This window comes from Ovis canadensis, chromosome 6 (genome assembly GCF_042477335.2).
Source record: "Ovis canadensis isolate MfBH-ARS-UI-01 breed Bighorn chromosome 6, ARS-UI_OviCan_v2, whole genome shotgun sequence".
In the NCBI taxonomy this organism is placed as follows: domain Eukaryota; kingdom Metazoa; phylum Chordata; class Mammalia; order Artiodactyla; family Bovidae; genus Ovis; species Ovis canadensis.
The window spans coordinates 42,508,398-42,526,221 of NC_091250.1; the positions used below are offsets into that span (position 1 = coordinate 42,508,398).

The 17,824-nt window shown below is 39.6% G+C and overlaps 1 protein-coding gene across 8 annotated transcripts in view; it reads right to left on the reverse strand.

Annotated features, from left to right (window-relative positions):
• RAP1GDS1 (Rap1 GTPase-GDP dissociation stimulator 1) overlaps window positions 1–17,445 on the reverse strand; it is a 154,783-nt gene extending 137,338 nt beyond the window's left edge. For 2 of the 8 annotated variants that reach the window (XM_069592985.1, XM_069592977.1), the window contains exon 1: window positions 16,255–16,591. In XM_069592985.1, coding sequence (XP_069449086.1) covers window positions 16,255–16,258 — 4 coding nt within the window. In that variant the 5' untranslated portion in view covers window positions 16,259–16,591. Of the gene's footprint in view, window positions 1–16,254 lie in introns of all 8 variants that reach the window. The other 6 variants (XM_069592984.1, XM_069592981.1, XM_069592978.1 and 3 more) reach the window with 5 other exon arrangements.
• Window positions 17,446–17,824: the final 379 nt, after the last annotated feature.

Below are 17,824 nucleotides of genomic sequence, written 5' to 3' on the forward strand. Positions count from 1 at the left end.
ACTCAAGTGTCTGCCGATAATGCTTCCGCTCCTGCATTTAGATTCAAGAGTAAAAGACAACCCGCCTCCAAGCTCTGCCCTGGATGGTAGGACATGCCTGACAAAGGGTAGGGGAGGAAGACCAAACAAAAGACAGATAATATAATTTCAATAAGAGGAAATCTGACAATAAACCAAAGTGTTTGGGGGCTATCTACTTACACTTCCAAACAGTCTTGCACAATAGCTTCACTAGAACATACTCAAAGCTATGACTAATCAATTATGAAAGAGAAAGAAGTAAATACCCTGCTTTAAATGCTTTGTAATAATAGAGAACTAGATTAAAGATTGACATAAAAGACCTACATAAATGGAACTTTCTTTAGCTAGAGAATAAAGAAGTACTTCATTAAGAGTGGCACAAAGCAAACAGTCTTATTTCATAACTGAATAAATACAAGGAAGAGATAATATATACTGAAATTTATAAACTCTTAGGCAATAACTTTTCTGGGTAATAAAATGTCAACCAGAGAAAAAAGATATATAAACAAGGAGTCATAAGTGTGAATTCAATATAAGGCATACGTTAAGGAATATATTGGGCTTCCCTGGTGGCTCAGACTGTAAAAAATCCGCCTGCAATGCAGGAGACCTGGGTTTGATCCCTGGATTGGGAAGATCCCCTGGAGGAGGGCATGGCAACCCACTCCAGTATTGTTGCCTAGAGAATCCCCAGGGACAGAGGAGCCTGGTGGGTTACAGTCCACAGGGTCACAAAGAGTTGGACACGACTGAACAACTAAGCACAAGGAATAGATTAAGAATTTTTAAAAAATCTAATAAAAATGATATTGTCTGAACTGTAACTTATGAACCCACAAAGGAATGTCTTCCCAAGATACTGCTACAGAAAGCAAAAAAACACTTGAGGGTCAAGGTAAAGCAAAAGAAAATTTAGATAAAAATGCACAAAACAGATAGTATGATATCTGTATCTAAAGCTACAATGTACCATGAATTTAAAAGGAATCCTATCTAAGCAATAGGATGAAGAGACATTAGGTTAGTCTTCAACTTATTTGCCTCTCAGCTTTAAATTCACCCTTATTGCCTGATCTGTAAGAAATGAATCTGGGCCTTTAAAATACTTTTTCTTTGCCAGATGGTAGGATACAGGCTTTGCAGATGCCAATGGATAGCACTGAAGAGGTATCTCCTTCCTGCCCAGACTGCGTAATTTTGTTCAGGATCAAGTGTCTGCAAGTCACTGCCTTCACTACGCATATCTCCAGCTCTCAACTGCGGCAGAAGTGTTGTGTACAACAGTCCCACAAAACTCAAGTCTGCACAGCAGGTTACTGCTTCCTGCACCCTCTCCTCAGTCCTGGAAGTGTGCATGCCAGAAGCCCTTTGGATCTGGCCACCCAGAGCCACTCTGGCCCAAACTGTACACAGGAGTGTTCTGGGCTCCTGCAGAAGGCCTCTCCAGCTCCAGGTCCCAGCAGTACCTGCAGGGGTGCTTCAGTTTCCTCTGCATGCCCAACTGTCTGTGTGCCGCCCATCAACTCCAGCTTGCTTGTTCTGCACGTTCTCCAAAGAGTTGTTGCTGTGGGTCTGACTATGGACTGGCTCTGGCCTGGGCAGTCCACGGATCTTCTACGGCATCAGGAAGCCTGAAGCTGTATTTTTAATGAGAACTAACCCTTCCAAGGAAGTCTGTCCTTCCTTGGATGTGCTCATGCACCAAATAATTTAGAGTTTGCTGTCTACCTTTAAAGTTACTCTCCAGTTATTGTTTAACAGCTTTATATCAAATGTGCCCTGTAACATTACTGTGAGCTGAAAGATTTCATGATGGGTTTCATGATGTTCCTGCGCTGTTGGGGCACCAAACCTTTGGTTGTTTTTAGCTCTGAATACAAGATAAAATTCCCTAAAAACGACTATTTTCAGCTTTGGAAACAAATTAAAATTTATAAGATTGTTATTTTATATAACATTTGCAACTACCTTGATAAACAGGTATCGTTATTATTACCTATATTTTAACAGATGAGAAAGCTGAATTTGAAATCTGAACAAGTTTCCCAGAAAGTTAAATATCAAAGTTGAGATAAATCCAGACATGTGTGTCTTCAAAGTCCAGGCTCTTTCTCACTGACCAAGCAATCTGCACAGTGCCACATTAAATGAACCTCATTCAAATCTCATGTGCACCAGAGCTATACAAAGCAAGGACTACCTGTATCTTGCTTTATATAGATGTAAGTTTTTCAATAACGGATTTATAACCCAACCAAGTTAGATGGTTATACTAGCTAACAACTGTATGTATCTTAGTTATGTGATTAAAAAAAAATCACAATGAAATTTATCAGGGAGCAGTCTCTGCTATAGTGTTAATATCTCAAGGGTAGTACAATGTTGTTTAGTACAAATAAGTGTTTAACTAAGTACATAAATTTTAGGAAAACTTTTCATGATCATTTTAAGTAGTCAGCTCTTGTATATTCCAGAGAAGCAGTACTATGGCTGAAAAGGTAAATATAATCTATCCTCTCATTTAAATTCATGGGGGGGGGGCGGTGTTTTCTCTTTTTCTACTTATTGTTTCTATTACTCATAATATTATTCTTTATCTACCAGTTAGAGGTTAAGCTTTCTATAAGAAACAAAAAATGGGACTATTACATTACTTATTTTGTCACTTTCTGTAATGCCTAATATGGTGATCTTGTGTTTCTGATTTGACTTATGGTAATTTGTACAAACCATAAAAAAGTCAGAAATATGGCCCAGTGGACAGTTATTTTTCCTGGGCGCTTAACACTTCCCTCCCCAAAAATGTGTTCTGGCAACTGAAAGGAATTTAAGTTAATCAGCTCATATAAATTTTGTCTTTGTTCTAACTGATTTTACTTTTGAAGCCAACTTTATCTTATAACTTTAAAGGTAAACCAACATTTATATTTCTGTGAAGCATAAGTATATCATAAATTCTACTTTCTTACAATATCAGTTTCATTTTTCATAATGGAGTTCCTTAATCCCCTGGAGAAGTAAATGGTAACCCACTCTAGTATTTCTGCCTGGGAAATCCCACGTACAGAGGATCTTAGTGGGCTACAGTCCATGGGGTCCCAAAGAGCCAGATATCATTAAGTGACAAACAAGGAATCTACAAAGTGGAATATTCTTCAGAAGAGTTAAAGAAAATAATTTTTACAACATGACAAATTGCTTGTTAAAAAGAATCTTAGATGATGTGAGCTTCTCACAGTTTTGAAAACAATTTTTTGTTAAAGTACAATGATAGCTGGTTACTTTCTTCTGACTATAAAACACACAACTCCTTAAATAAATTCAAGGAACTTATTAGTTATCTGAAATTATTCTATACAATCATTTTTATATAATGAAAAAAATTTTAAATTTAATTATTTTAAAAATAATTTAAAATAATATGATTTTATGAAAGTTGTTATATAATTCTTATATGTTAGCATTTTCTAACATACATATATATATATACATATATATATATAAAATAATATTGTCAGGAAACAATTTGGCAGTCTTATTGCACTTTGATGACTTTTTAAAATGTCATGCCATTATCTTCCCCTAAAAAGTGTATTTTATACTTGAGGGCAAATAAAAAAAGGAAAACTAAAACACATCTTTCTGGGGGGACTAGTAGGTCTTCCAAATAGGAAAAGGAGTACATCAAGGCTGTATATTGTCACCCTGCTTATTTAACTTATATGCAGAGTACATCATGAGAAACGCTGGGCTGGAAGAAGCACAAGCTGGAATCAAGATTGCTGGGAGAAATACCAATAACCTCAGACATGCAGATGACACTACCCTTATGGCAGAAAGTGAAGAGGAACTAAAAAGCCTCTTGATGAAAGTGAAAGAGGAGAGTGACAAAGTTGGCTGAAAGCTCAACATTCAGAAAACGAAGATCATGGCATCTGGTCCCATCACTTCATGGGAAATGGATGGGGAAACAGTGGAAACAGTGTCAGACTTTATTTTTTGGGCTCCAAAATCACTGCAGATGGTTTAGTCCCCAAGTCATATCTGACTTTTTGTGACTCCATGGACTGCAGCCCATTAGGCTCCTCTGTCCATGGGATTCCCCAGACAAGAATACTGGAGTGGGTAGCCATTTCCTTCTCCAGGGGATGTTCCCCACTCAGGAACTGAACCCACATCCCCTACATTGGCAGGTGGATTCTTTACTACTGAGCCACCAGGAAAGCCTGCCAAAGGCAATACAAAACAATCAACTTCTGGAAGACCAGAGATTCTATCCTCCCTTTGATTTCTTACATTATTTGATCAACTGAAAATTCAGTTTAATCATTCCTAATGACCATACATATCACAGATAGTTAATTTTGCTCTTGACAAGTGGCATGATATAATTTTCACAACAATTTGTTGATTTTAGAATAAATGTATTAATTTTTTTAAAGTAATAAGTTCAATTTTGTCATGGTTTGAATACAACTAACTCTAGTTAGTAGTTCAATAGCTATAATAGAAATTTCAGACACTGCAAATTTAAATCTGTAGGATTTAAGATAATAATAAGTAATGAACTGGGGACCTTATACCCTGCCTAAAGGACAATTTTCACTGATTGTCACCAATTGAAATACAGTAGGTTCAAGGATCCGAAATGTTTAATTTTTCAAGATAAGCTGAAGCAAAAAAAAAAAAAAAACCAACAACAAAAAAGATAAGCAGAACCAGATTTTTATCAGAGATTTCCTGAATATTTAAATGTTAACAACTAATTCCAATTTCTAAGACTTTGCTAAAAAAAATCCATCTGCAAGAGTATGTTTGGCCCAAGGACTGCTGGTTTGCAAGCTCTATTAGAGACATGTCTATCATCACTATAGGATAATGTTTTAAATTAGGAGGAGACTTGAATCTGCAGGGATTCTGTAACATGAACAAACAAGTATTTACTGAATGCCAGTAATATAAAACATTGATCAACTAAAATTATATTACTAGATGTGTTACAGTTCAAGAAGTGAGAGGTATCCAGAGAAATAAGAGGCCAGTATGAGAGGTCAGCAGTACTTTACAAAGAGAAAAAGTTATTCTAGGAGGAAGAGTAAGAGAACAATGGTGTCTTGGTGGCATCACTGATGAAGAATATTTAGAGGACTGCAAGATTATTAAAGGAAGATGTATTTCAGACTAGTGAGAAATACAAGAGAGACAGCAGATTTCTATGGATCCTGAAAGCTAAGCAGAGTTAAGACTATGTAACAGACAGCTGAAGCAACATTAGATCTTCAGCAGGAAGGTGATATGACCGATACAGTGTCTTAAAGACTGATTACAGTATGTAGAAAAGATTGGAGAGCCGCAGAGTGGTAACAGAGAGGCCAACTAAGAAATGGTCTCAGCAGCACAGGAATGAGACGAGGGGCCTGGACTTTGGCAGTAGAAATGAGTGAAGTGTTCTCCCCCAACCTATTTACCTGAATGAATCCTCATTACTAGCTTGTTCATGTGTGTGTGTTATGAACACAATTTTTTTTTAATTTCATTAAATTGGAGCTGGCCTAGTATAATGAACAGAACACTAGGATAGGAGCTAGGAAATCAAGATTCTAGATCTGACACTGCACCTAACCACATGGGTGAAGCTGGGCAAGTCTTTTAGCCTCATTAAACCTCAGATCTATAATCTGGGTAGAAAAGGACAGAACCAGATAGATGTCATTGTTTGAAACTCTGGATCTTATAACTCTGAAAAGCAACAATCTGAAGTATTCAGATAAGAATGTAATTTGAGGTTTCTTTTGAAAGTCCAAAGCTGGCTTCCTTGATTCCACCTTTGTACATGGCAGAACTGGCTGGAGTTGACTAGTGAATTTCTCTCTTAGGTTGGACACACACTCTCTAGTTTGCCACAGTCCCATCACTTCCTTAAGTGAGGCCCAATGTTACCTGCTATTCATCATGATTTCACTGCTGTTTTTCTTATGGTAGAGAAACATTTTTTTCTACTTTTTCTCAACACTTTTCTCTACATTTTCTAAACTTTGTCTTTTACCAGGGGTGAGAAAATGTAAGAAAAGAAAAATTATTTTTTCCAAGAAAAATAAAAGCATACATTTTTATGAAAATAAATATTCCTTTACATTTAACAGGCAAAAAAGCTCATCTGCATGAAAAGATTACCATTTAACCCTCTTTAATCAGATCGTTTCATTTAGTTTGGAAACCCTGTTATACTTGTTGGAAAGCTATTGAAAAAATATCAAAGGAGTGAAATAATTAGACTCACATTTTAGAAAGAGTACTCTAGAAGCATGCAAAAACTTAAAAGGGGTATAACTGAGAGAAAGAAAATCTATTAGAGCACTAAAGTGGTCTGCAGAGGTGAAATGACAAGTTTACAGTGGAGAAAGGAGGGACTGATTCAAGGAGACAGAATTATTAGAATTGGGGGAACCCAACAAGTATTGGAGGAGAAGGCAATGGCACCCAACTCCAGTACTCTTGCCTGGAAAATCCCATGGATGGAGGAGCCTGGTGGGCTGCAGTCCATGGGGTCGCTAAGAGTCGGACACAACCAAGCGGCTTCACTTTCACTTTTCACTTTCATGCATTGGAGAAAGAAATGGCAACCCACTCCAGTGTTCTTACCTGGAGAATCCCAGGGACTGGGAAGCCTGGTAGGAGGCCGTCTATGGGGTCGCACAGAGTCGGACATGACTGAAGCGACTTAGCAGCAGCAGCAACAAGTATTGGAAGTAGAATGATGCTAGATTTTAGGGATGGTTCACTAGATAAATGGTGATACCATCCAGTGTACGGAATTCACAAGAAAGAAAAGGTCCTGGGGAAAGGTGAGGTAGTATAGCATTACTCCACAGTAGAAACTGGCCAACTATAGCTCACTGCCTGTTTTTATACCACCCACGAGTAAAATGGTTTTCACATCCGCAAATGGTTGGAAAAAGTCAAAAGAAGAACGTATTTCATAAAGAGCAAATTGCACGAAATTCACATTGCAGTGTCCACAAACAGTTTCCCTGGGACACAATTCATTCCTTTAATCACTGTCTATACCTGGGTTCACTTCATACGGCAGAGATGAGTAGTTGAGACAGCAACCATACGTGGTATTCTCGTCACTGAACACTGTTTCTGGAGGTACTACAAACTGTAGTGACACAGTTATGATTGCTCAGTGTTTCAAGCACCATGTGTAATGGCATACCACAACGTTTCATTTCGACCATCACATCGAAGGGCTTCACAGGTGGCTCAGCGGTGAAGAACCACCTGCCAACGCAGGACACTCGGGTCTGATCCCTGGGTTGGAAAGATCCCCTGGAGAAGGAAATGGCAATCCACTCCCGTATTCTTTTGGGGAAATCCCACGGACAGAGGAGCCTGGTGGACTATAGTCCATGGAGTCGCAAAGAGTTGGACACGACTTACCAACTCAACAACAATCACATCAAAACAAAAAGAGAAAACTATACTTCAAATATCATGCTTTTAATGTTTTAAGGGTCACATGGATTATTCTGCTACTGAATTAGATGGCAAACCACTGTATCACACAATGACACTAAAGCTACACTAGAAAAACTTAACACATATCTATATAACCAGACTAGGTATCCATCATATTCATAATTCACAGGAAAGTAATCAGAGGAATTAGAAAATATAAATCAAAGTACTTCATTGTACCAGAGTTTCGTCACAAAAAAAAAAAAGTGAAAATGAATTTGCAAACAAAGTTAAGTTTCTGAGTGGTGCACCTGTTGGTTAAGCAGACACATGGTATGTTAATTAAACTGCATTTTGACTACAGCAACCAAAGAAACATTTGCGGGGGGTAGGGGGGGGACATGTTTAAGAACAGTCTTTCGGTAAGACAGCTATGGTAAGAGCACTGGGAGCAATATTCAATTCAATTATCAATATTCAATTAGAAGACAAGGCAAATAATTTTGAAAGGTTTTCTTTGGTTCTTGATAAATTAACAGATAATTGAGATACTGCATAGTGTTCTTACTTTCGACAAGGCAGTGATAAACATGAAGTGACTGAAGGATTGGCCCTCTGTAAAGACTGCATACAACAACAGGCAAAAATATTTTTAAAACTGAGACAACATTAACTCAGTACAACCTAAAGTGGAAGCTACTAAGACATGTTACAACTGATGATGGTAAAAATATGTGAGGAACAGTAAAAGGCTTAGTAGAATAAATTCACAAAGTTTGTGAAAATAAGGTATATAAAGCCTATGTTTCTTTATTATATTAAGCATCAGCAGTTATTTTATGGGAAAACTTTAAAATAACATGTATTATTGAACTAGTAGTATCAACTTCATTCACTCCTACAGATTTAACTACTGTCAGTTGTTTCTACTTTGATAAAAAATAGAAGCTGAATATCCTAACTTGCCTTATCACACAACAGCTTGCGGGCTTAGCAGTTGTATGGTTTTATTGTGAGGTGTTTTTTTTTTTCCCAAGCTCAACAGTGAGACTGAAATTTCTGAACAAAAAGAAAAGCCTTCAACCATTATTAAACAATGAATACCTTTGGAAATTATATTTTGCTGCAGATTGATAACGTTTCCTTGAATTTGACCTGAAAGTCTAGGCAAAATAGTACTTATATGCAAAACATACTATGTTAAGTCCTTTTGACAACATTTTTCAAATCACAAATAACCATCAATCTGCTTTATATATTTCTTGTGCTGTCAAAATTAAAAACTAGATCTCCGTGCATATACAAAGTTGCAACAGATATATTATGCAAGTTCAAGCTATAGTGCCAGCAGTGTTTTCCAGACTTCACTGCAAGCGCAAGAGAAACTTCCATATACCAAAATCCATTTAACTATGTAATCGAGGAGCCTCTAACTTTCGACTGGTTAATCTGCAATGTAAACAGCATATAAATAGCAAATATTAAAGAGAATCTAAAAGAATTCTATAAATGCCTTCAATACAATTAATATGATCACTAAGATCATATGCCCATGACTGACAGGAGCATTTGGTGTCACGCATCTGTGTGAAAACATTTCCAAGACAAAATCAGTTAGATGCCTTTACAGACCTGCATTAACAAATGAACAACTGCAATCAAATTTAACGATAGGGTAACTGTGAATCCCAATTAAATAAAATTGCTATCTCAAAAAGAATATTTTCTTTAGGAGATCTGTATTACAATAAACCATGCTTAATTCATGGTATAGTCTGAACGCAGTCAATAAAGATTTTGTGGTTATTTGCTTTCTCTCATATGTATTTTCACTCTTATCCATGTATTAATAATATCTTTGATTTTGCCTCATGGCCTGCGAAGTCTAAAATACTTACCATCTGGCTCTTAATGTAAAAAGTTTGCAGACCTCTGCTCTATGGATATGCTATTCAAAGTGCAGCAGCATCTGGGAAATGTCTTGACAAGGCAAATTCTTGGCCCACCCCACATCTACTAAATCAAAATTTCTGAGAGTGAGCCCAGTAATTTTTTTCTTTTTTAACAAATGTAAGAATCTCTCTTAAAGATTTCAGAGACTTGGTTCTGTCCCCTTGGATAACGTATTTAATTCTTTGAGTCAGTAAAATGGGAACAGTGTCACCCACTTCATAGAAATATTTAAGAAATTAAAACTAACTTTAAAAATATGAGAAAAAAACATAAGGTTTAACATGGTAACTGACACTAGTAATTCTTAATAAATGGCAATAAATTAGAAAAGACCCTAATGTTGGGAAAGATTGAAGGCAGGAGAAGGAGATGACAGAGGATGAGATGGTTGGATGGCATCACCAACTCAATGGACAGGAGTTTGAGCAAGCTCCAGGAGATGGTGAAGGACGGGGAAGCCTGGCATGCAGCAGTCCATGGGGTCTCAAAGAGTTGGACATGACTGAGAGACTGAACAACAATAAACGACAATTATTAATACAAAGGTATACAGGGGGGCCTCCACACACCAGCCCATGATACATGAAAATTAAATTTTTAGGAATTTTGTGAGACAGTTATTTAAATTTCATAAACTTAAAACTAAGTAGGTTACACTAAATCAAAGTTATTAACACTCAAAACTCATCACGACTTAATTACCTTACCACATTTTACCATCATCTGTGCTCATGTAGCTATTATGTCTAGATGGTAGATATCCTTATATTGTTGTGCTGCATCTCATTTCTTCCCAACTATGCATATTCACAGGAAATCAACCACCACAATCAGAGCTTTTTTTGGAGAAGGGCTTCTGGCGAAACATTAATCAACACACTTCTGGTTATCATTATTAAAAATTACATAATGAATTCAGTTTTGAACTCAATGAGTCTGAATTAACTATGCACATAGGGATGTCTAACAATCTGTTAGTTAAAAAGATGTATTTTTAGGCACCAACAGCATATAGATAGTAGCTGAAGCCATATACATGAACAAAATTGAGCAAAAGAGCATTTAAAGAAGGGATCAGATATAGAATGATAAGGAAAAAATTAATTACATGAACAATTAGTCAGAAAGACTTTGGAATTTATATGTATAGCCAATTATGGCTAGCAGCTCAATTTCACTATTCCCATTTATCACTCTCCAAATTTTCAGCTTTAACTCCTGGAATGCTTCTACCAACAAAAGCTGTATAAATAGATGCACTGAATTACATTACTCTGCCAGTTGAATTTAGCATCTATATCTTAGCCAGCATGGGTAATGGTATTTTAGGTCACCTATTTAGACAAAGCTAACAAGTTGGTTTATACTCTGAAATTTCTACCTCAAGTAGACATTGCCCTTTGAATGATAAAGAAAAAACAAATTATACAGGGATGATAACATAGTTTAAATATCAATGATACTGAGCATATTTTAAAGTTTAGTTTCAAAGAATCATAAAATTTTAGAACCAAAATAGACTTTATAAGCTACTCTGGTATCTTAATTTTTTTGTTCTTCTCTCCATAAGAAAGAGCTATTTGCCAAGTAAAATGTCTAGGAAAGCATTTTAAATTTTTTCCTTATCAGTTATCTGAACATTTGATTATCTGAAATTAACACAGAGTTAACAAAGGAGCGGATCTACCTTCTCCATTCCTTCTGATGTTCATGAGTGGATATTAAAAATTTACATAATTCTTTATGGCTGGTACCACCAATAATGCCAGAATCACCTGATTCAATTCAGCTGATCTGGAGTCTCCAGAGAGAGCACTAGTATTTCTTTGAAGGTACCTAGAGGCTTGAATATTCTGCTGTGAAAACTAAAACTATGGTTCTCAAAGTGAATTAAGGCTATTACAACTTTCTCAGTAGTAGTACTATATATTTCAGAATATGACTCTACCAAGGATAGTAAATCTAGCCCTCTCCCATATAAAAAAAAAAAAGAGGGGGGGGTGTATATACAAAACAAACATAAAGCCAACATAAGAAAAATTACTGAACTAGTCACTGTATATGCTCTTTTAAAACAATAAATTTTTAGTGATTGCCAGCTTACAGAAATATTTTATTGCTCTACCTTGACTTGTAAAGAACAAGTAAAAGTACCAATATTAACTATTTTTCTATGAACCTATTCCTGGACTCAGAAATGCAAGCCAAAAGATTTATCCATAAGGCTTATAGATAGAGAAAAACTCCATGAGTTAAGAGTATAATTAGAGGCACACATATAACTAGAGAAATCTCAAATTCACAAAGACTATAAAAAGTGATAAACCATTCACCAGTAGAGTATCTATGATGCAAAATGTCACGTAAAATACAAAACCATTTCTAAACTCACTCTACATGACAGATATTGCAAAAATAAAAAATAAATTAAAATAAAAATAAACTAAGTCACAGAGACATAAAACATAGAATGTCAAAGAAATGTGAGGCACTATGGTGAGATTACAAACTTTGGTTAGCCAAAAATTAGCACGTGTCATTCCATGTAATCTGAGACATTTAAAAAAATGTTTACATGCTTACTTACAGATGTTCAAACACGGCAAGGAATACCGTACTACTTACTATACATAGTGAACTCTGTTTCTACTTATTCATTATCCACTTGGCCTTTACAGGTGACCTCCAAATCTATCATTCCTCATAAAGATGCTTTTTAGAAAATACTTAACCAGAGGTAATACCCTAACCAAACCACAAGAACCTGGAGCCTTTTCTCAGTCGTTACTGCTTACTGTTCTGAAGCAGCAGTCACTGACCTTTCATTCTTGAAATCAACCAATTCTAGTCTTTCACTCCTACCTGCTACAATCTTTTTCAGTGTTAAATCATTTCATTCCTTTTTCCTAATGATGCGGCATTCCTCAAGACTCTTACCTTGGATATATTTTCTTCAATGGCTCTCATCCTCCTACCTAACTTCAAATATTATCTCAGGATATTGGTGGGTAATTTTCAGATATGTAGCTCAAATCCTTTCTTGAGAGTTAAAATAACCGTTATATATTTTTTTACCCAGTTTTGGTCAGTCAACAAATTTTTACTGCCCAGCTCCATGTGTGATACACTAGTGTTAGGTATTTCAAAACCTAGTATGAGAATCCTTGACATCAAGAAGTAGACAAGCTAAAAGAAAAGCTAAATAGTCCATCAGGTGCAAAACTGACCATTCATGTGTCCTCTTCCAATGGACTGAATATGTATTTAATAGATCCCACCTTCTCAGTATTCCCATGTAACAATGTATGGCTCCTTTCTTAACTCTATATTCTTTATGTGCCATATTCTATTTCTACTGCCATAGCCTGGTTCAGGCTAGTACGTATTTTCACCCAACTGCAACAGCCTTCTTAACCCTTCTCTAGTTTCTCATCCAATCCATCCTGAGCTCAATTAACAGATTAATTTTCCTAAACCACAGATGTGCTCCAATACTTAACGGCATAAGATGTTTAACAGTCCCTCAAGTCCAAAAACAACTTCGGCTTGACATTAGGGGCCTTCCATTATCTGTTCCTTACCTCTTAATACTTTTTCATCTCTGTCACCCACTATTTCCTTACCTTTTGCTGTAGCCAAACATGATTATTTAATCATATCCTGAAACTGTCTGAATCTTCCTATTGCTGTATCTTCATTTACGTCATTTCTCTCCCTCCACCCCCATCCTGATTAACAGTCTCCATTTCTACCTTTCAGAAGCTTAACCAAATACTGGTTCAAGTAGCATCACTTTTCCTGAAAACTTCTCTCCCTCGTTGGAAAGTATAAAATATATTAAGGTCTTCTGTATCACTCATACTTTACTTCTATTACAGTTGTCTGTGTATATATTATTATTCCTTAAGAGTATAAGAAACTTAAAAAATGTTTTACTAATCTTTATCCTCCCACAGTATATTACATATGGTTGATATTCAAATAGGAAGTATACAATGAATTTTAATATATACATAAAATAACAGCCAAGATCCATAAGACCACATAAGAAGTTTCCTTCACTTTCTTATGGAGAAAATCACTGTCACAAGAATTTTTTTTGTGACCTATATATTTCTTAAATAGACAGTAACAAGTGATTTTTTTGCCCTACCAGTAATCAGCATACCCTTTATGTATGTATGAATTGTTATAATAACTTCCTTGGGTTAGAATATAAAATTGCTTCCCAAGCTTTCAGTTTTACATTATTGTATGTACCTACTGATCACAAACTAAACCAACATACCACTGAAGACAGCAGTGTAAAAAGAAATAGCTTGCCTGGTGGCTGCTCCAAAACCCATACCTCTTAAGACAACCCAACTTTTTTTTTTTTTTTTTTTTTGAGAAAGAGAGAAGAGCAATCATAGTGTAAATATACTTCTCTGTTCCCACTTTCTTCACACCTCCATTACCTCCCTGCTGCTGCTGCTAAGTCGCTTCAGTCGTGTCCGACCCCATAAACAGCAGCCCATCAGGCTCCCCCGTCCCTGGGATTCTCCAGGCAAGAACACTGGAGTGGGTTGCCATTTCCTTCTCCAATGCATGAAAGTGAAAAGTGAAAGTGAAGTTGCTCAGTCGTGTCCGACTCTTAGTGACCCCATGGACCGCAGCCCACCAGGCTCCTCCCTCCATGGGATTTTCCAGGCAAGAGTACTGGAGTGGGGTGCCATTGCCTTCTCCGCCATTACCTCCCTAACATCTACCAACTCAAACGTTCTTCAGAGTCCATACTTACAGGCTCACAAGTTCACAATAATAGATGGGTTTGCAGTTCAACAATTAATTCAAAGAGTTACTGAATATCTACTACGTGGAAAGCACTGTGGAGGGCCCAAAAATCATTAAGACACAATTTTCATCTTCTGGAACACATGACTAAATGCACAACACACACACATATAAACAACGCCATTATAAAGCTGATTATATAAGAGCTCAAAAGCTTCCAACAAGGTACAAACAGAATGACATGAGAGAGTAATTTAGTCAAAGTATACCTGAGAAGCTTCAAATGAGGAATGGATTTAACTTTCTTTGAAATCAAGTAATAATATTCAAGATTTTCAAGATTATTTTTAAATTATTTTTTCAGTAGTACTGCAATAGAATTTAATTTTTTTCCCACCGAAATGGTACTGATTCAACATGCAAGTTAAAATTTTAAACAGATTTTTATTAGCTCAGCTTGAAACATGGTGAAATACAGTTTATAGGCCAACTTGTGGCCTATAATTAACAGGAAAAAATTTGTTATGTTCAAGGGGAAGACAAACTATGTCTCCAACAATCTGAACTAATATTCTACTCCCAGAGAAAGGCTAGGTACATATAAATGGATCACTCAATTTTTACAGAAATCTCTTCAGCATACCAATAGGACATTAAAAAGAAAAAAACTGAACAAGTGAAAATAAAATTCTGGGTCTTAGATTCACTTTTCATTCATACCACCTCCTCTTGTAACAATGACCTCTTCCTGATATACAGCAAAAGATCTGAATCAGAGCCTGGAGCATTTGCTTTTTAAGCTCCATCCACACCATTTCTAGATTTAGACACTTCTTTGAAGATTCTAAGTTGCCATGACCTAACTCTGGACGTGCTGAGTACTGTATTGACAGATGAAAGGACCACACTCATCTGAAGCTTAAAATAACTTGCAGGGAAGGGGTGGGAAAAGTCCAAGTTGATATATGCCAATGTAGCAAATTCTAAAAAGAGGAAACTATAATAGACAGGAATGGAAACAAACTGGGGAACTTGGAGAAGCATGGTATTCCAAATTGCTACCATTTAAAAAAACTTTGGTCTTTTAATTACATTACAGTATCCATGAGACGTTTTTGCAATTACTGAACTTCAAAATTAAGCAACATACTGTGAAAAAAAAAAGGATAAATTACATGCACTTTTATAAAAGATACTTGCTTTTAAATATCCAAAACTCTTGACATTAACAAAAAAATAACTAAAATCAGATTATGTAGATTTCGACAAGGGAAGCCGGGAAAGAATAACGTGTAAGTTGGGTAACATGTTACAGGGTGCAGTTTCCTACTACAGTAGACAGGCAAAAGAACCAAGAAAATGGGTTGAGCACAGAATACTGCTACATTGCAGCCACTCAACACTAATTCAACAGCTAGCGGGCTCTATCCATCCTTCCTCACGGTCCTCGTGGCCTCTGACAAGTCATCCTTTCAACCTATGAGACTGTGCGCTCTCCCCCAACAAATATAAATTCCCGTGCAGGTTGTAAAATCTCCCCCACAAACTACATGCTCACACCTCCTCGCCTTGGGATGAGCAGTTCCCACAGTGGGGAAAGGTCGCCCTGGCAGGGAAGTTGGGTGAAGTGGTCTTTCTCGCGGTCCGACCCGAGCCTCCAGCCCAGCAGCCGCTGGGGAAAGGAAACGGGCGGCCACCGAAGGAACCGGGAAGGGGCAGCGGATGCGAGCCCGCAAGGCAGGCTCCGTGGTGCCCGCTCGGGCAGGAAGAATGGAGGAGGGGAGGCTAGGCAGCGAGGTGCCCGAGAGGCGGGCGGCGGTCCGCCCCGCGGCCAGACCCCACCCCGCACTCGGCACCCTCCCAGTTCGCGGACCCGGCGTGCGTTCCGCGTGCGCCGACTCTCCCGGGAGGAAGAGCCACTGCCTCACACCCGTGGATTTGAGAAATCAGGCAACTTTGCGCGAGAAATGCTTCCCACCCTGCAACACACCGAGAAAGAGAAATATGTCAGGCGATGACGGGGGAGGAAGGATGACTTACCCATGTTCCTCCCAGAGGGTGAGGAGCCGGCAGGGCGAGGCGAAGGTCTCCGGTGCGGGCGGCGCGGCGCTGTGTCCTCCGTCTACCTCTGTCTCTCCCGCAGCCAGGGAGGGACCCGCGGGGGGCGGCCGCCGGGGAGGAGCAGCTGCCGCTGCTGCTGCTGCAGACGGCGCGGCCGCGGCGGGGACGAGCGGCGGGGGGCGGGGCGGGGTAGGGCGGGGCGGGCGCGGCGGGCGCAGCCTGCGGCGGGCGCGGCTCCGAGCGGGCGGGCGGGCGGCGGAGGCGCCGAGCCCAGCCGGAGGAGCGCCCGCCCCGACGCGCCGTCCGAGAGCGCCCCGCCCTCCCCACCGAGCATGCTCAGTGCGTTCCCCGCCCCCCCCCCCCCCACGCCTGGGGCCAGTGAATCCGAGCGTGCGGGTGGGCGTGTGTTTGCGGGCCGGCTGCAGCTGCGGCGGAGGAGCTTGATGGCGGCCGCCCGAGGGTGAGCCTTCAGAGGCCGAACGCCGGGACGCCGAGCCCGAGCTACTACACCTGGCTCTCTACCATGGCTCCCGCCAACCCACACCCGGAAAACGGGCCCGTGTTCATTTCGGGACAGTCTAGGTGCACCGGCGGGAATTTCCCGAAGGAGGAGACGCTGGGCCTTCTTAGACCCGGGAGGGTGGTCGGGAAGCAAAGCGGACGTTCTGAAATGAAGGTGGAATGGACGTGCTGGCCATGAGGCCAGCGACTCTGGAGACAGATACCTGAGAACGCCCGTTTTCAGAGCAGCCTATGGGCCCGCTGGGCACAGAGCAAGGAGGCGGCCGCTGGGAGGGCGCTTAGCATTAGGACTGTCTTGTCTGTGGCCAGTTTAAAAAAAAAAAGGTTCGGCAAACGAGAGGAGTGACCGTCCCGGGATTTCTTCAGAAAGTGTTGTTCTTCCAGAGGAGTGCGGCCTTCCGTTCCCCGGAGGACACCTGAAAAGCTATGTAACTAGGGTGCCCTAGCCGTGGGGCGCCACCCTGCCGGGATGTGCCCGGCTCCCTTTGAACGCGGCAGGCACAAGGTTGCCAAAGTGGAAAATTAAGTCCGCAGAGTTGCCTGCGGCCCCTCAGGGTACATCGGTCGGAGTTTTCCTGGGTCCGCGAGGCCGCCCAACAGCGGGGAAAACCTGAGCCTCGCGGTCCCTAGTGAGGCGCCCTCCCAACTGGGCATGCGCGCGGGGCGGAGGCTGGTCTTGGTTCCTCTACCCTGGGAGAGGAGGCAGGGGGAAACCTATTTCGCCGCTCTGGTTGGGGTGAGGAACCTGGTCGCTCTCCCGAGGCAGCAACTGCAGTCGTGCATGGGAAAGGGCGCAGTCAGCAGCACAACCTGTGAGAGGGAGATGACAAATAGCTAAATGGAAATTTCTTTCCTTTTTCAACTTTTACTCATTATATTCAGTGTTTAGAAAAAGCCCTCTCTTCACACGTGGCTCCTTTTAAATCAGCTCAGTTTCTATTTGTATAACTGATACCACACAAGTCAGAATAGGTCTTGTAACTTGCTAAGTCGTGTCCGACTCTCTGCAACACTAGGGACTAGGGCT